This window comes from Erythrolamprus reginae, chromosome 2, assembly GCF_031021105.1.
Source record: "Erythrolamprus reginae isolate rEryReg1 chromosome 2, rEryReg1.hap1, whole genome shotgun sequence".
Lineage (NCBI taxonomy): Eukaryota > Metazoa > Chordata > Lepidosauria > Squamata > Dipsadidae > Erythrolamprus > Erythrolamprus reginae.
The window spans coordinates 108,313,453-108,338,134 of NC_091951.1; the positions used below are offsets into that span (position 1 = coordinate 108,313,453).

The 24,682-nt window shown below is 39.3% G+C and overlaps 1 protein-coding gene across 2 annotated transcripts in view; it reads right to left on the bottom strand.

The window, feature by feature from the left end:
* Positions 1-24,682, bottom strand: part of NDST1 (N-deacetylase and N-sulfotransferase 1) — a 40,907-nt gene that overhangs the window by 6,471 nt on the left and 9,754 nt on the right. For both annotated transcript variants that reach the window (XM_070739060.1, XM_070739061.1), the window contains 7 exons: positions 20,075-20,260; positions 14,535-14,663; positions 13,448-13,630; positions 11,590-11,686; positions 10,120-10,243; positions 8,818-8,992; positions 8,279-8,449 (listed from right to left, as the gene is read on the bottom strand). In XM_070739060.1, the coding sequence (XP_070595161.1) occupies positions 8,279-8,449; positions 8,818-8,992; positions 10,120-10,243; positions 11,590-11,686; positions 13,448-13,630; positions 14,535-14,663; positions 20,075-20,260 (1,065 nt within the window). The remainder of the gene's footprint in view (positions 1-8,278; positions 8,450-8,817; positions 8,993-10,119; positions 10,244-11,589; positions 11,687-13,447; positions 13,631-14,534; positions 14,664-20,074; positions 20,261-24,682) is intronic.

The following is a 24,682-nucleotide window of genomic DNA, read 5'->3' on the forward strand; positions in this document are numbered from 1 at the left end:
AGAAGACTGACAGCAGAAAAAGACCTCATGGTCCATTTAGTCTGCCCTTATACTATTTCCTGTATTTTATCTTAGGATGGATATATGTTTATCCCAGGCATGTTTAAATTCAGTTACAGTGTATATACCAACTACGTCTGCTGGAAGTTTGTTCCAAGAATCTACTACTCTTTCAGTAAAATAATATTTTCTCACATTACTTCTAATCTTTCCCCCAACTAACCTCAGATTGTGCCCCCTTGTTCTTGTGTTCACTTTCCTATTAAAAACACTTCTCTCCTGAACCTTATTTAATCCTTTAACATATTTAAATGTTTCGATCATGTCCCCCCTTTTCCTTCTGTCCTCCAGACTATACAGATTGAGTTCATTAAGTCTTTCCTGATACGTTTTATGCTTAAGACCTTCCACCATTCTTGTAGTCCGTCTTTGGACCCATTCAATTTTGTCAATATCTTTTTGTAGGTGAGGTCTCCAGAACTGAACACAGTATTCCAAATACATCTTCCTAACTGCAATATATAGCATCAGGAACAGAGACAGTTTCGCTCCTCAGAGGTACCGTAGTAATAGAGCAAATCAAAATCATAAATAAATCAATTTCTCCTGGTTTTGTAGAATTTGTATTTCATTTCTATTATTTATTAATTGAATTTCTATGCCGTCCCTCTCCGAGGACTCCTAACTCAAAAGCACAGGAGTGACAAATAGCATAAGAAAGCTATAAAGCGCTTTAACTTAGTGAACAAGTATTTTAAACTTATAGCACCATAATGGGCACACATATTCTCCTTCAATGACCTACCCATCTATTTTTCAACTTGTTAACTAAATGAAAGTCATTTTCTTATATTGATATTTCCTAAATTAAACCTAAGATAAAGGATCATATCAACTGTGGCTTAAAATTAATTCAATTTGATTATATTTACCAAAAGGAGAATGATACAAGATGATTCCCCAAACCAAAGATGAGTAGTCAGAATAAAAATGGCAAATGCAAATAAAAAATTGCGCAATTCCTAGCTTTTTCAATCGTAAAACTCAAGTTTCAGCCAAAGCCAATCCTAGACACTTCCCTCTTTCAACTTAAAAGGTGAACTTACTTGTCTGATTTATCTCCCGCCTTCCATCCCGGAGTTCAAGTTGGTTATAACTCATGCCAGTTTACCACACAGCAATCCTTTGAAATAGATTGGGCTGACAGGAAAGTTACTTGGCTAAGAGTGGATTTGAGCTTGGTTTCCTAAGTACCTATCCAACTTCTTAATCTCACAAGACCAGCTTTCTCATATTTATATATGTCTCACACACACCTTCCAGAAGCCATACTCAAAAAAGTGTACACCAGGATAAAAAAAGTAATCAATAATATAGTAAGATCATTGTATTAATGGTGCTGCATTTGAAAAAAATAAATAAACCCTCACTTAGAAATAAGTATCCATACACTCCATCCTTCCAGAAATAACAACCAAAAAGAGATGGAGGGAAACAAAATAAACAGGGTGAATAGAGGTTATGGAGAAGGGACCTTCTAGAACTTTGCAGATTTATTCAAATGCTCCTGATGGAAACAAACCAGGAAGCTTCTTAATGTTTTAAAATCCAGATCATACTAGATCATTTTCCACAATATAAATATTTTAACATGATCATCTCAAATGATAAGATGGAGCACTCCCATCATTACAGCTCACATTGATGGTGCTAGCAAGCTCCTTAAATTAAAACTATTTGTTATTGTTGATGACAAGCACATCCTTTTCAGTGTTAAAAGGCTTTGCAACAGACTCAATTATTAGTTACAGCCTCCCATCAACATAAGTAATATTAGTGTACTAAGACAGACTTCATGTTAATCTTCTTAGCAGACTGCTAAATGCTTTGCTGAAACAAAATACACCATGCCTACAATATTAAGATAAAGTCCCCATGAGATTATGATTAGCAAGTTAGTTAAATGTTGGCTGGACAAAGAAGTAAATTGAGACACAGCTAGTTAGAACATTCTACTAAAATTTCATCAAAATTGAGTAACATACTAATTGATAAATCATAAGATTCAACCCCATCAGTCTTTTTAAAGATTATTTTTTATTATTATTATTAATACCTGGCTTTACAGAAAGCACTAGCACTAGCATTTAAACTTATATAATGCTCCACTGTGGTTTATGGCACTCTCTGAGCGGTTTGTACTATCAGTATATTGCTCGCAATAATCCCAGTCCTCATTTTACCAATCTCAGGAGGATGGAAGATTGAGTCAATTTTGAGCCAGTCAGGATTGAACTCCTGGCAGTAAGCAGAGTTAGCCTGTAAATACTGTATTCCAAGCACTGCATTATCATGGCTCCCTGTGTCTTGATCAGAGATGGGCAAAATAAAGAAAATGATTCTCAATTGACAGACAGCATAGCTATCACTTAAGGCAGTGTTTCCCAACCTTGGCAACTTGAAGATATTTGGACTTCAACTCCCAGAATTCCCCAGCCAGCATTCGCTGGCTGGGGAATTCTGGGAGTTGAAGTCCAAATATCTTCAAGTTGCCAAGGTTGGGAAACACTGTCTTAAGAAACCAAATGCACAAAGGTTCCCTGTCTTGGCAAAAAATAAAGCAAGAATATTTAGAAAAAATATTTCTAAATAATAAAAACAATTCTCCTATATTTGCTGATCCCACCTGCTGAATTCCAAAATACAAATAATCTAACAGAAAATGATATATCAGATAACTATATTCATGGTAGTTATCATTCATCTGATTTAAAGACTTAGGCTTCACGTTCAAAATGATCATGAATTGGAAATGAGTTACTGTTTGCAAAAATGCAATTTAATAGCCTAGATGTGTCTAGATCAGGGGTGGGCAACTGTGGTCCTTTTGAGACCTATGGACTTCAAATCCCAGAATTCCTGAGTCCATGCCGGTTCAGGGGTTCTGGGAGTTGAAGTCCACAGGTAGTAAAGGTGCTATAATTGTCCACCTCGGGTTTACAATTCAAAACACCCCATTCTGATTGAGCTAGATTATTTATGTCATTAGTTTTCTGATTTGAACTGTTTTGTATTTAGTTTATTGTTAAGGGCATTTCACATGGGTTTTTGAAGCACTCCAGCTCTGTTCTCATGTCACAATGTGGTTCAACATCTGAGTTAATTTATTTCTATCACAAATGCAATGACCCTCAAATTACTAAAATTAGGCACTTTGTTTTGTCACCATGCAGAGACCTGTAGAGTAGGCAATTTGCTTTCCCATTGTTAGGAATATGTCAGGTGCCAGAGAAATCAGGAGATCCAGGTAGTTCAGATGAATATACGCACAGAAAGTAATACACCACATTTTTTTCTCAGCTTACAGTAATGGTACGAATGAGAAACCTTAGATATACATTATTTGAATTGTCTGGAGTGTGTGTGTAAATTTTCTGTTTCTTCAAAGAGATAGCGTAGCTGCAGCAGTGTTTCGAAATGGTATTTGTAAGTGATGTATGTTACAAGCAGCGTGTCGTCGTTGAATTTCTCACTGCAGAAAAAGAAACTGTTGGGAACATTCACAAACATTTGTGTACAGTTTATGGAGAATCTGCAGTCGACAGAAGTACAGTTAGTCGCTGGGCACATTTTGAGAATGACGAAGAGCTGATTTGCACAGTGCAGAAATAGCTTCGTGAACAGAATAAGGAGTGGTACTGATAGGGCATACACGCCCTTGTGTCTCGCTGGTGGAAGGCCATAGAACAGGACAGAGATTACGTGAAAAAATAGGGAGAGCAGAAGACACATCATTCTTTCTTGTGTGTAAGTTTCATTGTGTTCAATAAATAATTGTGGATGAAAAAAAATGTGGTGCATTACTTTCTGGGCGACCGTCATAGAGATTTATTATAAGCGTCAGCTTTCTTTTCTTTTATATACACTGAGAGCATATGCACCAAAGACAAATTTCTTGTGTGTCCAATCACACTTGGCCAATAAATATTCTATTCTATTCTATTCTATTCTATTCAGCTATCTATAAAAATCTGAATTCCTAATGGTCAAAGCAATTTGGCATCAGATAAGAAATTCATGATGAACTTAGATCTCTTGTGGGCCTGAAGAGACTCATGACTGATGATGCATTTGACCTCAGCCTGGTCATCTCCTACAGCTTCTTACCAGCACTGATGTTACCTGGTTAGGACAATGAAACATCTTCAAGCAAGCCCAGAGAGCACCAAGGACCCTCAGTTCAACCCTGAGCTACAAATATGCCCCTTTATTGGTATATATCACACCTACGGAGAGTCTACGGAGAGGGGCGGCATACATATCCAATCAATCAATCAGTCAATCAATCAGTCAATCAATCAATCAGTCAATCAATCAATCAATCAATCAATCAATCAATACTGTACAGTATGCAAAATGAAGCAATGACAGAATAAATATGTGAACAGCCAGGCTGCTTCATTTGTTTTTCCCTAGGCAAATGTTTCATGCGCAAAAAGGTGCTAGCAATTTAGTTTGAGGTTTCTTCCCTTTCGTGGGAAGTGAATAGTGAGATTTTTGTTGTTCCACAAACTGAGTAGCTGCTGTTCCCCCACAAGCAACCATCAGCATCTTGATCTTGCTGTATCATTTAAAAAGTATTTCCCTTCCTCTTTCACTCGAGCTTCTGTAATATATATTTTACACACACACACACACACACACACACACACATTACTGAGAAAATGCCAGATTGTTTTCAAAATGCAATCATGGAATAAGTTTTTAACTGAGAATATTTGTAAGGCTCACTTGTTTGGCTTTATTCTACACAAGATCTTTGAAAGAGGTTCTGGAGGTGAGATCCATCTCTACCCGCTTGGCTTTCTTGAAAGATCTTCAAAACCTGGTTCTGCAGACTGGCTTAGGGCCCTGATGGGGGATTCCATGCTGGAAGTGGCTAATGGACTAAAAAGATCCCACCTCCATTCCACTCCCAGTTCTGGTTCCCAGTTTACCCAATTTTTGTTCATTTTAATTGTTTTAATATTTTTATATTCTTGTTTTTATCTGTTGCAAACTACCCAGGACTGCTCAATGGTGAGATGGGCAGCATATAAATTGAATTGAAAATGTATGTATGTATGTATGTACCATATTTTTCGATGTATAAGGCACACCTTTTTACCTCAAAAGGGTGCGTCAAAAAAACGGGTGCGTCTTATACATCGAATGTTGGGCGGGGTCAGCAGCAGGGCCGGCTGTCCGCAGGACAGCTTTGATCATCCTGTGGGACGGGGCTCAGCTCCATCAGCCCTCACCCCAATCTCCCGGCTTCAGGGGTGCCTATGGGAGGGCGCAGCAGTTGGCGAAGGTGGGATGGGGCTCGGCTCCATCAGCTCCCCCCCCAATCTCCCGTCTTCAGGGGTGCCTATGGGAGGGTGCAGCGGTTGGCGAAGATGTTCGAAGCAGAGGGCGCCAGCTGTGGAATTCCCGAGCTGAGACAACTTTGCGGGAGATTGGGGTGGGGGCTGATAGAGCCAAGCCCCGTCCCAACAGATGATCAAAGCTGCCCTGCGGGCTCCTCCGCCGCCACTGCTCCGAAGCTGCTGCCACACACCCCACTTGTCCTCGGGGCCAAGCTGCCAGCCTCCAGCCATCGGGCATCTCGGGAACAACCGCTACCGCTGCTCCGAAGCTGCTGCCATGCGCCCCACTTGTCCCTGGGTCCGAGCCCCCCACTCCAGCCAACGGACTGCCGGGTGGCCTTGGGGACAATCGCTTGCTTCTCCAAAACTGCTGTCACGCAGTCCAAAGTTCCGAGGGGCAAGAAAGGGGGGGACGGAGGGTTGCAGAGCGACGAGCAAGGGCTGCCATAAGCCACCGCACAAACACTTTCCTTCGCTGCCATCCCCAACCTGAACCGAAGGTGAAGGGGATGAGGAGAAGCTGCCTTGGCCCTTCGGAGACGCGGAGCCAAGTCTTTATGATCTGGCAATGCAGTGAGTCACTCTTGGAGGTGGATCCCGGCAGTGTAGGAATTCTGGGAGTTGAAGTCTTAAAGCTGTCAAGTTTGAAGACTAGGAGTTAGGGGTGCAAGGGTTTTCAAACCTGGCAAGTTTAAGGCTTGTGGACTTCAACTCCCATTTCTAAGCTAGCATGACTGGTGGAGGGATTCTGGGAGTTGGAGTCCATAAGTCTTGAAGCTGTCAAATTTGAAGTTTGTAAAAAGTGTACATGGTTTTAAAAAGTATACATAGTTGTAAAAAGTATTCTGCTACAACTGGTATTTTATTAAACAATATAATACTACACCATTTAGTTCAGAATACTTTTTTCCTTGTTTTCCTCCTCTAAAATCTAGTTGCGTCTTATATACCTCAAAATACGATGTGTATGTACAAACAAACAAACAACGAATAGAATATTACCTGTCTCTGACAAATTTATTTATTCGACTTCTAGGCCGCCCGATTCTGAAGGAAATTGCTTACTATCCAATAAGTGTAAACTTGGCCTACATATATTCTGACTCTAAATTGTAATATTGACTGCAGTTATCACAGAATGGAACAAAAGTCTGCTTTTTAAGAACTGTATCCACCCACGAAGGAGATCTGCATTTTGTGGCCAGAAGCAAGATTTTTTGGAAATGTTCACCATGTCATTAATGGATTTATTTCTTAAAGTTATAAAAACCATGAAGATAACGTTGGAGTAATAGGATTTTTAATCCATCCTGACATTGGCTAGCTGACAAACTACACAGCTGCATCTCTCATTCCCTTAACTTCAAAATAAAACACAGCTATTGTGATTTTTCTTTTGCTGCCCTATGCTCAACTAATCTCACAGGATAACAATATCAGCATTGGAAGGAACTACGTGTTTTATCCAATTCTCGGGGAACCTCTTTACAGACTTTTCAGAGTGAATTAAGTAAATTCCAACATTCCAGAAAACATATGCATTTTCTATAAAAAGCAAACAGCATTGGATATATGGTTGTATTCTGCTTCATAAAACCCTCTCTGTTTGGGTTTTTGAGAAGGCAAAACTGAGGCAAGATGGAGTGGTTGTGGGTCTTGCCTCCCAAGGACAATTCCATCTGTCCGTCCATCACCCTGGGGGGAGGGAACTATTGACCCCCTCAGAGAAGGTCCGCAACTTGGGCGTCCTCCTCGATCCACAGCTGACATTGGAATATCATCTTTCGGCTGTGGCGAGGGGGGCGTTTGCCCAGGTTCGCCTGGTGCACCAGTTGCGGCCCTATTTGGACACATTGCTCACAGTCGCTCATGCCCTCATCACCTCGAAGTTCGATTACTGCAACGTTCTCTACATGGGGCTACCTTTAAAAAGTGTTGAGAAACTTCAGATCGTGCAGAACGCAGCCGCAAGAGCCATCGTGGGGCTTCCATGATTCGCCCACGTTTCTTCAACACTCCGTGGCTTGCATTGGATGCCGATCAGTTTCCAGTCACAATTCAAAGTGTTGGTCATGACCTTTAAAGCCCTACATGGCATTGGACCAGATTACCTCTGGAACCGCCTGCTACCGCACGAATCCCAGCGACCGATAAGGTCCCACAGAGTTGGTCTTCTCCGGGTCCCTTCAACTAAACAATGTCGTTCGGCGGCCCCCAGGGGAAGAGCCTTCTCTGTGGCGGGCCCGACCCTCTGGAACCAACTCCCCCCCGGAGATTAGAACTGTCCCCACCCTCCCTGTCTTTCGTAAACTACTCAAGACTCACTTATACCGCCAGGCATTGGGGAGTTGAGATATTCCTTCCCCCTAGGCCATTACAATTTATGCATGGTATGTTTGTGTGTATGTTTGGTTTTATAATAAGGGTTTTTAGTTGTTTTAGTATTGGATTGTTACATGCCATTTTTATCATTGTTGTTAGCCACCCCGAGTCTACGGAGAGGGGTGGCATACAAATCCAACAAATAAATAAATAAACAAATAAATAAATAAATAAATAAACAAACAAACAAACAAACAAACAAACCACAAACAAATAAAATTAAAATTAAAATTAAAATTAAAATTAAAATTAAAATTAAAATTAAAATTAAAATTAAAATTAAAATTAAAATTAAAATTAAAATTAAAATTAAAATTAAAATTAAAATTAAAATTAAAATTAAAATTAAAATTAAAATTAAAATTAAAATTAAAATTAAAATTAAAATTAAATTAAAATAATAAAATAAAATAAAATAAAATAAAATTACATTAAATTACATTAAATTAATCAATAAATCAATCAATCAAGATTCATGACTTGCTTACCTGATTGGTGTGGAAATTATTCAACCAGCGTTCAATATGGGTAGCATACCAGCCTGGTACTAGGCAGCGGTTCTGTAAAGTCCGAAGCTTCTGAGAGGTCTCGGGCCCAGCTGTAATCACCTCGTGAAAGGTGTACTTCAGGGCAACTGGATCATCGTGTGCCCGTTGATGCTACCAAGGGGGGGGAAAACAATTTTGTTTTTTTTCCTGCTGAACAGGAACAAGAGTCATTCAAAGAAGCAGAGAGGAAACAAGAGGAAAGTGGAGGAAAGAGAGGAAGGCACAAACAGAAACAGGCAGCAATTAGGGAACTCATTAGGGTCAAATGAGATATAGGATAAATTGAGGCATGGCAATCTAAAAAGTCGAATTCTAATGGTAATTGTTGCTTCAGAGATTCCTGCAGACTGGTGGGCAGGCAGGAAGAGCTTTTCTAATGACATAAGAGCTGCCGTTATTACATTTAATAGCTACATTTCCTTTCCACTAATGAATAGTGCTTTAGGTCAAGAAGACAACAGCACCGTGAAGCAGCTTACCTGATACCAAGAGTAGGCCCGATCGGCAGGATTGATGAGGATGGTGATTATTTTTGCCTTGGAAAGCAGTGCAGCAGCCCGTCTTGGTGTGACTTCTGAATCAAAGTAATTGGCACTCTTCTCAAAATAGAAATCAGAAGTAGTGTTGGAAGGAATGGGGAAAAACTCCATGTACCTTAAAAACATCAGCAGCAGAAAGGGAAAAACAGATTGGGTGAAGCAATGCAGAAATAGTTTTGGGTTCTTACTCAATGTCAATTGTTTATGCCACTTTAAAAAAGGATTAAGACACATCAAAGGTTTCTTTCCATTCCCAAACCGTATTAGTCAAGACATTCATTAGAATGTAGCTGATTTTAGAACTTAAGCCTGAACAACCAATGAAGCATTCTTCTGGATCAAGGAATTAACAGACTGCAATTTATTACATTTATGGAAAAGATTAAGCATACAGCAAATGCAGCATGAACTACTGAATACAAGGCGAACAGACCAGCTGTTGATCACCATTCTTCCCAAGCAGACAGATTGGAATAAATGGTACATTTTGAGAAAAGAGGGGGAAATATTACAACAGACATTAAAAAAAAAAAAAATCCTCATTCACATTTTAGCCCAGTAGGATTAATATATCTTTACAGGGCATCACTGCAGAAACCTGGTACAGGAATCAGATAAAACTTGTGTAACAATTCTGTGTTCCAATCTTACCGAGATGGTCTGCTGACAAAGTAGAACAAGCAATCTGGTTCCTCTCCTTTGGAATATCTTATTCCTGGAGGTGAGATCCTCTCCCACCCTTCTCACTTTCCATAAGAGCCTTAAGATTCTGCCAGATGGCTTGGGGTACCAATGGGGGATATCCCACTGGAGGTGTCAATCTTACCTCCTCTCCCCCAACCCTCATCCCCCGGGTTGCATCTGGCTCCCTGCTTCCCCATCTTGTAACTATGATTTTACTTTGATTGTACTTTATTTTATTGTGTTAGTAATATTTACTTCTGATTGTAATGTTTTCATTCTGTAAGCAGCCCAGAGCCGCTTCAAAATGAGGTGGGTGGTAAATAAAATTAATGAATTAAACCTTCAGAGCTAAATATGTATATTTCTTCCACAAAAATCTAAATCCAAACAGAAGTTTGGCCCTTCTTCAGTTTTCCAAACATTCCGCAAAATAGATTAGAAGAACTGGAAAGCAGGTCCTTCTTTCCTTTGCGGTGTCATTATGAGCCAAAATGTTTAAGTGGAATGGGCAGCTTGTCACCCACCTACCCCAGCACAAAACTTGAGAATGAGGCCTACCAGTCAATGCCCTTGTGATAATTATGTCCATTGAAGAACTGGATCTCTTCAAAGGTCTCCGAACTGGGATAGTTACTGCTCAGGTCAGGGTGCATCCCCAGGAAGAGATAGAGGGCAGTGGTACCTTTTCAAGGAAAAAGAGAAGAAATGGGGCAAAGAGTTAAAAACCAAGGTTCTGACATAATTTTACACTCTCAATCTCTGTTTCTCAACCTCAACGATGTTAAGGTCTGTGGATTTCAATTCCTGGCATTCTCTGGTCAGCATATTGGATAGAGAATTCTGGGAGTTAAAAGTCCCCAGACTTTAAGGTTGCTGATCTAGATTATTTCAGGGATAAGCGGATTTGATATGTTCAGTCCTCAATAAAAATGTTAAAAACCAACGATTACCAAGTGCATTTGTTAATTACGGCATATATGATATTTTATCCTACTACATGGCCTTTTAAACAGCTATCATCTCAGAAGCAGGGGGGAAAAATAACCTCTCTGATTTAAAGCTTGGGACTTTAACTTATATTTCCTATTTCTGTCAGCCTTGCAGACTTAGCCTAATATCATCAGATTTCAATCGTGTTAAATGTTTTTGGCAGTTGATTCTCCAACTCTGAGGAGGAATTGTTGTTTTTTTAAAAAATCTGTTGAAAAAGAATGGGCAAAAAAGTGTTTTTAAAAAAATGTATTACAGTTTCCTGTGTTGAGTCATGATAAATGGCACCAACAATAACTGTTCAATAACTCTTCAAATTTTATTCACCATTGCTTGAAACAGCCATTTTTCTTACCCTGACAATACGTTGAAGACTATTAAATCATTTATTCAAATATGCCTTAAAATTATTTGTTATATCATTATATAGTGCTACCACCATTTCTCATCTTTGCCATCTGGTTTGCAAAGCTTACTACTTGTTTCTATTTTTCAAAAATTAACCAATTACTAATAATACATAATATATCTCTTAATTTTCTATCCAATCATAAAACTTCCTCCAAATTTTATAATAATCAGAGTCTTGTTTATCTTTAAGTTTCAAAGTCAACCTACTCATCTCTGCACACTCCATAATTTTTCTCAAAACTTCTCTTTCCGTTGGTATCCTATTTAATTTCCAACATTGTGCATACACAATCCTAGCTGCAGTAATTATATGTATAATTAAATATGTCTCTTTTTTATCAAAATTATCTGGTAAAATGCCCAGAAGGTATATCTCGGGTCTAAAATCAATAGGCTTTCTTAAAATCGTCTGAATCCAATGTTGAATTTGTGTCCAAAATTTCCGTGCTTCTGGACAAGTCCACCACATGTGATAGAATGAGCCAGGTAACTCACTACATTTCCAACGTTGAAGTCCACAAGTCTTAAAGTTGCCAAGGTTGGAGACCCCTGGTTTAATTCATACATTATAGTTTAAAATGATACTGTAAATTTCAGCAATATAGTATACACCAGTTACTACTATACCTGTCTTCTGAGGACCAATAATTAGCAGCTTGGGGAATCGGTCGCAGGTCTTCTCTTTGGACCAAATATCCTTGTGGCGCTTGTCCTCACAAGGATCCTAAAACATGACAATATGCTGGGAATCAGCCAGGCCCATACATAAGAACAGGATTTTTATAGCCCAACTGTTCTTACTGAAGAAGTCTTTCAAAAGCCAGCAATTTCAAGGACTGGTAGACTTTGACTTACAACCATTCATTTCGTGACTGTTTGAAGTTAAAACAGACTGGAAAAAATTGTGACTTATGGCTGCTGTAGCATCTCCATCTCACGTGATAAAATTTGGGGCCCTTGTCAACTGCCATGTAATTATGATATTTTATCCTACAACATGGCCTTTTAAACAGCTATCATCTCAGAAGCAGAGGAAAAATAACCCTTCTCATGTAAAAAGCCTGGGACTTTAACTTATATTTCCTATTTCCGTCAGCCTTGCAGCCTTGGCCAAAATATTATCAGATTTCAATCATGTTAATGTTTTTGGCACTTGATTCTCCAATCTGAGGAGGAATTGTTGTTTTAAAAAAAATCTGTTGGGAAAAAATTGGGCTCTCCTGTACAGTTGGGGATCATTTAATCTTCCCAGCTGGATTCCACCAATGGATTCTACCAAAGTCAATGGAAGAAGCCAGATTTGCTTAGTAAAATTGGGCAAAACTCACTTGCTTAGCAACAAAAATTTTGGGGTCAATTGTTGTCGTACGTCATAAGTAGTGATGGGCAAACCGAACCCGCACAATTCGGGTGTGTACCAAATTTTGCGGTGTTCGGTATGCCGAACACGAACCCGAATTTTTTTCAAAGTTCGGGCAAAGTTCGGGGTTGTGTTCGGCGTTCGGAGCTTTGACGTCACCGGCAGGTTGCTAAGGATGCCAAGGTGATCACTTCCTGGATTCCATGGAATCCAGGAAGTGATCACCTTGGCATCGTTAGCAACCTGCCAGTGATTTCAAAGCTCCGCTCCTGGAATCTCTTCGTGGGAGGGATTCCCCGTTCAGGTTCGAGTTCGAGTTCAGTTAGGGTTCGGCCGAATTTTGCGTAAAGTTCGGCCGAACTTGCTGAACCCAAACACCGTTAGGTTCGCCCATCACTAGTCATAAGTAATAGGTGTGGAGTTATCATCCAGGATAGGTTGACCTCGTCCAATCATCTGAGAACTGAGTCCGTCAATTTAATTTGAAGGGCTCCACCTTGCCTGGACCCCCAGTTACGACTCAGTCCTCAGTTAGGACAGACGTGGCTCATCCCCTGCTGGATTTCTTCTCTTTCAAACCTTGATAGCACAGTGAGTTTTTCATCTGCCAACTGATTTTTTTATCATTAGCCACAAGCACCTTTTATTTCGCTATTATACGGAGTCTGCACCATATTTTGGAAGCTGTAGTTAGTTTTGGGTTTTCTTTAGTTTCACCCCCCTAAAAGAAAAAGAAATACATTTTTCAAAACCAGACTCCCTCTTCCCCAGGAGGCCAATATTATGATCTATAATTATCTAAATACCCTTTCTGTAAACAGATGTGCAACTGAAAGAAAGTGACCAGGCGACATGTGCTGCTCACTGGATAGAAAGAAGCAAATCTCCCTGAACACTGTTTGCAAGTCTCCAGCCACTGCACATTTCACAGAACGTTATTTCACATCTGCCACTCTTCCTGGGGAGTATTAAGTATCCTACTGGTCTATGAATGCAATTAACTCAATGGAGTATTATATAACAGGCAACTACTTGCCCAGATTTTTCAAACCAAACAAGAGACAAAACAATAAAACACAGCGGAAATTTTTGCGGCGTAGGCCCAGGGAGACAGTGAATGCACACCTGCCAAAGGGGGTCTTTTTCTTCAAAGAATATCTGGAAATACTTCTGTGCCAGCTGCACAGGTGGCAATGTCTGTAACTTCAAGTTAGTCCAGGAGTTTAGAAAACGGACCAAATGCCTAAAGGTGTATAAACCCAGGCGGTCGTTTCCATAATTGGAGAGATGGGTCATAAAGATACTGATCTGTGCAAGAGAGAGAAGAACAAGGGGGGAGAGGAATCACATAGATAAAAATGGTTACCATAGTATTCAGGGAATTTTTGCAGTGAAATATTAAAACATTCATTTGCAGACCAACAAAACATGCAGATGAACTAATAACCACAAAAATGCTTTCCTGAATTAAAGGCCGCTGTGTTTCTATTCTCTATCCAAACCTCCCGTAAAAGGTTTAAAAATCTAGCCAGGGTGAAGGAAAAAATATTTATATTTAGGATAAGAAGTAAACTATCTCTCAATAATGAAAGTTACATCTTCTGTTAATTCACTTTTATTTATTTCTCCTTACTATTGATCTATCATATTTTCTACAAAGAACAGTGCACCTGGGGGGCATTTCTGCCCTGTTAAAAATATCCAAGCTGACCGGCACACCTTGTGGCAATATATTCCATAAGTGGATTAAATGCTGAGTCGGAAAATGCTTTCATCTATTCTAAATTTGGTCCCAACTTCAGTCAGTTTCTCCCCAGTTCTAATTTAGGTTGAAGTCAGGGGGAAAAAATTTCTTTACAGTACTTGACAGCACTCATAATTGTGCCCACTTAATGTATTTCACTGTGTTCATACCATGTAATAAAGTTTGACCAGGCAATTATCCAAATGATATTACTATTTATGGCTCTTCCTGAACTCTTATGTCTAAACCCTTTCAGCTTCTATCCACCCATCCACTCAACACACACACCCTGCTCGCCTACACATACATATGTATACACTTTTCTGAAAATTATTAAGTTCTGGAACTTATCAACTCCAGAACCTTTCAGTAGCTAATGGATTTTTTAATTTAATCATTCTATTTCTATCCTGCCTTTTCTTTGCTGCTCTTGGATTTAAGCCCATTGGTCCTTGAAGCAATACTTACGGGATTAAGGAGAACAGTCAGAAAAAGCTCGCCTCCATTGATGATTTTATCCAATTCACTTGAGCCACCTGGGTATTCATTATAGAATATGGTATGTGTAAATAATCCACAAGTTTGCCGTGGAAGAACCTAGCAAGAAAATTGGGGGGAGGGTGGAGACAAGTAGCAAATTAAAAAGAATCTAAAATCCGCTGCACTATTTCTTACAAATCTCAGATAAATTGATTCAAGGCATCCTGACTTTGCTAAGAATGAGTTGCAGATAATCTGAGCAATAATGTCTTATTTATGCACTGCCATCTTCTTATGACTATTATAAACCTTCGGGAAGAGAGAGAGAGAGAGAGAGAGAGAGAGAGATTTGCCTCTAGAAGTTGTAGATGCTCCAAATTTTTAAAAAGAGACTGAACAGCCATGTCTGAAATAATATGGGCACTCCTGCCTCAGCAAGGGATTGGACTAAAAAAGCTCCAAGGTCCCTTCCAACTCTGTAATTCATTCTTTCTTTTCGTTTTTTCTTTTTTCTTCCTTCCTTCATTCTCTCTCCCTCTCTCTCTCTCTCACATATACACACGCCCATCAGTTCAAACCAGGGCAGACTGACTGCCTATTTTAATACTTCCCAACTTTAAACAAAAGAATAATTTCCAATCTGCTCCAGGAAATGTCCCAATTCCCATCCCGACACTGGGGAAAAGATAAGCTAAATGGAAAAATCAGAGTTTCCTAGTATCTGATTTATGTCAAATGTATCAGACTAAAATATGCTTCTCTGTGCTTCAAAAGGAACACTAAGGTACAGAAAGCCTCTTGACGCTGGGGTTGATCATAAAGACAGAAATGCTTTTTTAAAAAAAAATCATTTATCTAATTTAAGGAGAACCAAAAGGTCAGTCTTGAGCTGCCTTTCATCTACTGAGGTTCTCTGTTTATGCATGATTTTTAAAGTTTCACTGTACGGTATGTGTAAGCTCCGCTGAAATACGACCATGCTGAAATACTCTTTTGTTTTATTTTGCCTTGATATAAGTCCTGTCATGCTGGGTCTGCACAGTTTGCTTCCTTAATCTAATTTAGGATAGCCTACGCCGAATCCTGATAAATGGGAAGCTATGAAGCAAGTTCTATCCTGTGCTCCCATTAAAACACTATTGCAGTGGACACTGGAAAAACTAAGAGATCTAACTGAGATCATTTGCTTGGCCTGGGCAAATCCATTGCATGTCATAGCCTGACTTACTTCAAATGTGGCTAAAAGACTAAATGTACATGCTGAGACAAAGGGTACAATCTGCATCTGGTACTTGCATTTGGGATGCAGTGAGGACAACAGGAGGAAGAAACTTTGTTCCAGTTCCTTCTTTCTCAAGGGAGAAAAATATCTTCCTATGTTCATTTTAATGCCTTTTCCCGAATCTGAGAACAAAGGCAAAGTACACAGCAGCTGTTCCTTTCAAGCTGATTAGACCATCTCAGGAAAAAGAAACAATCACCCACGGCCATCAAAAATGTTCATGAAAAGTATGCAGACCATCATAACAACCAAGGGAAAGTTCACCAAATGATTAAGCCCATTCTTGTTTAATAGGTTTACTAGGAATTATTTAAAAGGCCAGGCACCTGGAAATTCTCTAGGATTCCTTAGCTCCTAGAATTATCTGGCCAGTTAAATTTTGTTTTAATTTTTATTGTAAAGTAATATGGCGTCTCTCTCTCTCTCTCTCTCTCTCTCTCTCTCTCTCTCTCTCTCTCTCTCAAAACATAAAACCTCAGATGATTTTCAAGTTGCAATTACAAAATTCTAGCTGAAATGGGCAACGTAACTAAATAGAAGTCTTCCTTTAAGATAACCCATATTAGAAATGTCCAAAACATGTTCTTGAAATTAGGTAAAGTTTCTAACACATGCAAAGGGTTAATTTTCATAAAACAGCTATACTCTGTTCAAAGACATTGCAAAACTCAAGAGTTCAAGATTGTACTAATGGTTTTGTCATAGAATTTCCTATAATATGAAATGCTCCAAATATCCTTTTCCCTTCTTAGAAGGTAAGCTGAGCCATCTCATTTTAACTATGCTGTTTTCTAATTAAAACTCTGAGTTACAAACTTTTTGGAATCTGGATTATCCTGAATACCCCTCTCCCAATTTCTTTATCAGCAGACTTCTTACAATGTATACCACTTCCCATTCTTAATACCTACCATTCTTTAATATAGTATTATTTTATATGCTTTTCATAAGGTATTTATTAGTATTATTGAAAACTCAGATGTACCTGAAACAGAAGCATCAGCCAATATTGTGCTATAACTACCATGTTTCCCTGAAAATAAGACCCTGTCTTTTTTTTTTTTGTAACCCTGAAATAAGTGCTTAGCCTTATTGCCATGCACTCAAAAGCCCGGTTGGGCTTATTATCAGGAGATGTCTTATTTTGGGGGAAACAGTGTATGATACTATTCATTATGAGGACCATTTTCTAGAGGCAGTTTTGGACAAACTAGTGTTTTAAACCTGTATGAAGCCACAATCTATATATTTTTAAAAATCCCTAACTTTAAGTTACTTTACAACTGACTCATATTTATTTATTTTATTTATTTTATTAATTGGATTTATATTACACAAAGGATTATATGTGGATATAATGTGATCAGTTTTTGCAACCTCCTGACAAACAAAGTCAAAGGAGAAGCCACATTCACTTAACAACCATGTTATTCATTTAACAACTGCAGTGAATCACATAACAACAGTGACAAAAATGGTCGTAAAATCGGACAAATCTCACTTAACAAATGTCTCACTTAGCAACAGAAATGTTGGGCTCAATTGTGGTTGTTAAGGCAAGGACTACCTGTACTAGAAAGGTGGGACCGCCTTCTGCCGTATGAGTCTCAGCGACCAGTCAGGTCCCACAGAGTCGGCCTTCTCCAGGTTCCATCAACTAGACAATGTCGCTTTGCGGGGCCTAGGGGAAGAGCCTTCTCTGTGGGGGCCCCGGCCCTCTGGAATCAGCTCCCCCCACCCTCCTTGCCTTCCATAAAAGTTGAAAGTTCTATCTGTGCCGCCAGGCTTGGGGCTATTAGACCCTAGCCCCCTGGCCGACAAGTGTAGTATGTTTTGCGGTGTGAATGGGAATGAATTATTTTAAGTGTTATTAGAGTTTTTAAAGGTTTTTTAGTGATATTAATTGGATTTTTAGATATGAACATTGTATATTGTTTGATATATTGTGAGCCGCCCCAAGTCCTCGGAGAGGAGCGGCATAAAAATCCAATTAATGAATAATAATAAATAAATAGTGAATGAAAATTGTTGTGAAATAGACTTATTTGTTCTTTTTTTTGCCTCCTTTCCTGCCTTTAATTTCTTTTGCTTGCTTGTTTTTTAACCTTTCTATTACGCTTTGGGAATCGCACAATGGGCAAATATATATCTATGTACGTAACAAATGAAGAGCATTTCTCTCTGTTTTAAAATATGTTTGGAACTTACACAAAATGTGGATTTAAAAAAAGTTTGAAAATGAATCCAGACAATGTGGTAATCATTCTAGTGATGAATGCCATCTTTTTAGAAGAAATATGCCTCTGTAAATCTTTCTGATTAGGTAAAAACCTTGGCCACAACCTGGCACTGGTACTGATTTTTGTGAAAAGCAGCTAAAAGTTATGGATAGTTTTCCAACTGCAGCTGCCCCATCCACTGCCCACACCAGTGGTAGAGGACTGAATGTTCTACATCAGTCCTGACTGCCATAGCATTTACTGATTTCCACGCTGCAATTCACTCTACGTGAGAGCATCTTTGTGGAGCACTCATAAGCCTCAACTGGTAGCACACAGCTGTCCATCTTGCATCAAGGGTTAGAAACAGGTGCATATTCAGCTAATTTTGTGCCAGTTATACGAGGCTACCAATTTGCTTTTAGGCATAATTCCAAATAATATTTTTATTCCTTAAAGTCCTACATGACCTGGGACACTAATGTTTTGAGCCTTTCAAAGAGGAGTCTACTGCTGCATCCTTGCATAGAATCTCACAACACACCAACCTGTTAGAAAGTTCTGTTCAAGAATTCATTAAAGAATGATCAAATCTGTTTTGTTTTGTTTGAATTTGGTAATTGACTGACAGCTGGGTTTAAAATTTTTAAAAATTATGTAAAATACTTTAAACTGATTTCAGAAATAGTATCTGTGTAGGTTGATGAATATATACATTTAATTTATAAAATTAAAAACAACTAATGATAGTGAAGTTCAACTGGGATCCTCAAGACAATTTTTTTTTATGAAATTAGGAATATATAATATTGAAATCCAAATTTAAGCAGATTTATTATTTGATATGGTTTGGATTTATTCTTTCTTATTTTTTTAGTAATACATTTAATTTTTTGGTTATAAAACACAAATGATACATTATTTTGGTATTTATATAGTATCGGACCAGAATACCTCCCGGACCGTCTTCTGCGGTATGAATCCCAGTGGCCGATTAGGTCCCACAGAGTTGGCCTTCTCCGGGTCCCGTCGACTAAGCAATGTTGTCTGCGGGGCCCAGAGGAAGAGCTTTCTCTGTGGCGGCCCCGGCCTTCTGGAACCAACTCCCCCCCGGAGATCAAAACTGCCCCCACCTCCCTCGTCTTTCGCAAGTTGTTGAAAACTCACCTTTGTCACTAGGCATGGGGAAATTGACATATCCCCTAACTATCTTGGTTTATGTATGGTTTGATTGGGTTGTGTGATTATTTTATTGTAGGGGTTTTTAAATTGCTTTTTAAATATTGGATTTGTACATTATTATATGTACAGTCTTCGGAGAGGGGCAGCATACAAATCTAATAAATTATTATTATTATTATTATTATTATTATTATTATTATTATCATCATCTAGAGATTAAGATAATTTAGATCCTTAAAGATAGAGGGGAAAAATATGTCAAATTTAACTATCATCTAGAGCCGACAGTAGCATTGATAAATAACTGCAAAATTCATTAAATTGATTATTGCGGTATATAATAAATGTTTTGAAGGAGATGACCTGGCTGAGGGAGGTGTCAAGTGTGTCATAAGTCACAAGTCCCTGCATACCCACAAAAGACCTAAATCCAGTCTACCTTGAATACCTGTCTTATCTCCCCCTCATTTCCCTTGATCGCAAGTTAGTCAGATTCTTATAGAGAGCTTACATTTTTATACCCATTTGAACCTCCTGAATTTCCTAATTTCCCCGGCTCTTCTATTTTAAATTTAACACAAGGATTCCATTGTATTCTTACTTATTGTTATTTATGCATATTAAAAAAGAACAAAGGAAAAATAAGATTAAACCCCCACCACCATGCCCCCCCCCCAAATTTTCTAATTTTCTCTTTCTTTGCATCTTGACCAATTTGTGGTATAAAAGGTTTATTCTTTGATTTTTGTTTAGTGTTTCATAAAACAATCTTGAGCGGGGGTGGGGGGAGCAAGCTATTTGCATTCATCACCATAGTTCACAAGATTGATAGGTTTTCTACTGACCATGATTCCACTGTGAATAAATCCTCTTCGGTAGCGGGCTGGTTTGAGATGAGGATATTCTTCGGTGCTTGTTACTTTGATCCCCCACACCTGTTTCCAGGCCTCGTAGAGTTGAACATGGACTGGGTACACCCCTGAATGATGAGGGGCCACTGCATAGCCCATATCTGTGGGGATGCCATGTTCCTAAGAAAAGGTATTCATAACTGTTATCCTCTAGCGCTAATGGGAATTTTAATGAAATAATTACACTGCATATGAAAAGAGCCAGGCATTCATTTCATTTCCTTACCTTAGTCTGATCCAGGTTGAATTCTAGTTTAAGACATAGTTCAAAGTGTACTTTTTGCTCTTGCTGAATTAGTCAGACCAAGGAGTGGATTGAATATCCAACATTATATAAGTGTTATTGTTTCCTGTTTTTCTACAGGCCTTTATGCTCAATTGAAAGCAGTTTTTTTTTTTTACAGAAGTGGCCTGATGACTTTTCATCATCATGCTTCACAGTTTTTCAGGAGGTAGTTAAGTGAGCAAATACTAAATTTCTATCCTGCTGAACTGGAAAATATTCTGTTTCACATCTGAACAATTCTTTTTATGGAAATGAAGAAATGCTGTTAAAAACACATTTGAATAAGCAGCAGTTAAAAACAGCAACCCAATGCTGTAGAATATGAACGAATCCCAAGCAACAATCCAAAATATTGGATTGCATTATGTATAGTTCTCACTTAGTGACTCCTTGCTCAGCATTGTCGCAACTTTGAACAGTTGCTGAACAAGTGGTAGTTATAACCAGTCCTCAAAATTGTGGCATCACAAGATCACAATCTGTATGAGCCGGGGTGGCGCAGCAGGTAGAGTGCTATACTGCAGGCCACTGAAGCTGACTGTAGATCTGTAGGTCAGCAGTTCAAATCTCATCACTGGGCTCAAAGTTGATTCAGCCTTCCGTCCTTCTGAGGTTGGTAAAATGAGGACCCGGATTGTGGAGGCAATATGCTGGATTTGTTCAAAAGTGCCATTGCTAACATGTTATAAGCCGCCCTGAGTCTAAGGACAAGAGCGGCATAAAAATTGAAAAAATAAAATAAAATAAAATAAAATAAAATAAAATAAAATAAAATAAAATAAAATAAAATAAAATAAAATAAAATAAAATAAAATAAAATAAAATAAAATAAAATAAAATAAAATAAAATAAAATAAAATAAAATAAAATAATAAAATAAAATAAAATAAAATAATGAATGAATGAATGAATGAATGAATGAATGAATGAATGAATGAATAAATAAATAAATAAATAAATAAATCTGGGCTCTTGGCAACCATATGTTGATAGTTGCCATATCCGATGGTCACATGATTGCCATTTGCAACCATTCGATGGATAGGGAAGCCAGCTGCGAGTCGCCCTGGTAAAGTCCCACAGTCATCCTGTGCTCATGAGAGGCTGCTACAAAGAAGAGGGGGTCGAATTATTCCCCAAAGCAGGACAAGAAACCATGGTTGGAAACTAATAAAAGAGAGAAGCAACCTGAAATTAAGAAGAAACTTCCTGACAGTGAGAACAATTAATCAGTGGGACACATTGCCTTCAGAAATCAGCACTGGAGGGGTTTTTTTTAGAAGAGACTAGATCAGTGATGGTGAACCCTTTTTTGCTTGGATTCCAAAAGGGTGCGCGTGCGCACGATAGCATGCAAAAGCATCCTGACATCACACAATACCCTCCTCCCCATGTGTGCGTCCACATGAGGCTTTCCTGAAGCCTGTGGAGGGTAAAAAAATGACCTCCTCCCCTGCCCATGAGTTGCATGTGTACTGGCTGGGAGGAATAGTGCTACTGCAATACTATTCTAATTTAAACCCCATTGTTATTGAATGTATGTGGCTGGTTGCAGAAGATTTATAAAGAAAGATTAATTAAATATATGCATTATCATTAGCTGGATGCAACTCAGGGTTCCTCTTTAATGTGGCAGGCCGAAAACCAGCTGACTAGTGCGTGCATGTGCTCTGGAGCTGACATAGGGCCACACCTTATGTGCCCCCAAATATGGCTCCGTGTGCCACCTGTGGCACACATGTCATAGGTTCGCCATCAGGGGACTAGACAGTCACTTGTCTGAAATGGTAAACTTTCTCCTGCTTGAACAGGGGAAACAGAGTATAGTAGAAGACCTCCAAGTTTCTTTCTAGCTCCTGCATTCTATTCATGTCCTTTTTTCCTTGGGTGCCAAAAGAGTGTCTGCACGTGGTATCACACATGCGTGAGTGCCCATACCCATAATTCAATGCCTGGAGAGGGCGAAAACAGCTTTCCCCGCCTCCTGGAGGCCAGAAATGGCCTGTTTCCCAACTTCTGGTGAGCCCAGTAGGCTTGTATTTCAATCTCCTCGGGCTCCAAAGGCTTCCCTGGAATCGGAGTAGGGTAAAAACGCCCTCCCCCATCCCTTTGGAGGCTCTCTGGAAGCCAAAAACGCCCTCCCAGAGCCTCTGTTCGAGCCACAAATCAGGTGGCCGGCATACACATGCACATTGGAGCTGAGCTAGGGTAACGGCTCGCGTGCCAGCAGATATGGCTCCATGTGCCACCTGTGGCACCCTTGCCATAGGTTTGCCATCACTGACTATGCTATCTACCCCCTGGCTTTCTTGCACTAATATGCAGCCTGCACTAGGCTTCACCTCACCGCAAACTCTCTTGCACCTTCCCACCAATACTCTACCCCACCCCACCCCACAGCAACCACTTTTCCTTATGTGGGAAGTGCCATCACTTCTCACTCAACAACCTGCATCTCTTGGGGTAACAACAGCAATAGGGATTGTTGTCTCTCTAAGTGATGTGGTTACTTAATTTTGTGCTTTATGACTGCATCCCAATCCCAACTGCGATTGTAACCTGAGGACAACCTGCAGTTTAAGAAGCACCTTCTGCAAAATTACAATATTACGCTTTGTTTTCCTCTCCCTTTTAATTGAGTTTTTGTTAATTAATGTAATAGTGTGAATAACACTTCCCAAACTTCATGCCCCTAAGAAGTATCTTTTGCAGGTTCTTTTAAAAAAGAAAGTAATTTCACAAGGTCAGGTAAGTACTATGTTGAAAGGTGTTGGGGATTACCTAGCAAAAGTACTGACGGAATAAACTGTGTTTAGGTTATTTTTCAAGTAGTATAGTAATATTTTAATATACACTTCCTAATGTCAGGCCCAGAGACAAGACAGCAAGATCCAACTAAATTCAATCCTTTATTTGCGTACATGTAGTGAACTGAATCTTGCCAAACTAAAGTTATAATTTTCTAAATTACTAGGATATCCCAAGAGATTCTAGGGTGGTCAGGCGGAGATTCTAGGGTGGTCAGTGTGGTCAGGCAGTAAGAAAAGCAAGTAGGATGCTTGGCTGCATAGCTAGAGGTATAACAAGCAGGAAGAGGGAGATTGTGATCCCGCTATATAGAGCGCTGGTGAGACCACATTTGGAATACTGTGTTCAGTTCTGGAGACCTCACCTACAAAAAGATATTGACAAAATTGAATGGGTCCAAAGACGGGCTACAAGAATGGTGGAAGGTCTTAAGCATAAAACGTATCAGGAAAGACTTAATGAACTCAATCTGTACGTGGTATCGAACATGCACGAGTGCCCATACCCATAATTCAATGCCTGGAGAGGGAAAAAACAGCTTTCCCCACCCCCTGGAGGCCCTCTGGAGGCCAGAAATGGCCTGTTTCCCAACTTCTGGTGAGCCCAGAAGTTGGGAAACAGAGGACAGAAGGAAAAGGGGGAACATTATCGAAACATTTAAATATGTTAAAGGGTTAAATAAGGTTCAGGGGAGAAGTGTTTTTAATAGGAAAGTGAACACAAGAACAAGGGGACACAATCTGAAGTTAGTTGGGGGAAAGATCAAAAGCAACATGAGAAAATATTATTTTACTGAAAGAGTAGTAGATCCTTGGAACAAACTTCCAGCAGACGTGGTTGGTAAATCCACAGTAACTGAATTTAAACATGCCTGGGATAAACATATATCCATTGTAAAATAAAATACAGGAAATAGTATAAGGGCAGACTAGATGGACCAGGAGGTCTTTTTCTGCCGTCAGTCTTCTATGTTTCTATGTTGCCCTGAATCTTTCCCTCACTCTCCCCTCCAACTTTGGGTCATGCATCTCTTGGTCTGGGCCTCTCTTTGGGAAAGCTCTAAGTTGGCCAAATCCTCCCCCTATGCTGTTACAGGTGCACATTCCAACACAGATACATCTGGATGCGATGGAGTAATATGAATATGCTTAATGTTCAAATTAGAACAGTACATTAGAAAAAACGTGAGGAGCACCAGGAACGAATCATTACTAAACTAGAAAAAAAAAAGCTATTGTGGAACTTAGGCACTTAGAGATACTTTGTAGCTGCCATAGCATGTTAGGATAAACAGGACGGAGGCTGTGATAAAAGACCTTGCTTTTTGGTAAACAGGAGATAGCCGTATTAACAACAAAGGGGCCCAGGAAATTGGCCATGAGAGACATTTGGCCATGAGAGACATCTGAAGACCTTGTTCCTTTCAGGGGCTTTGCAGCACCTCAATA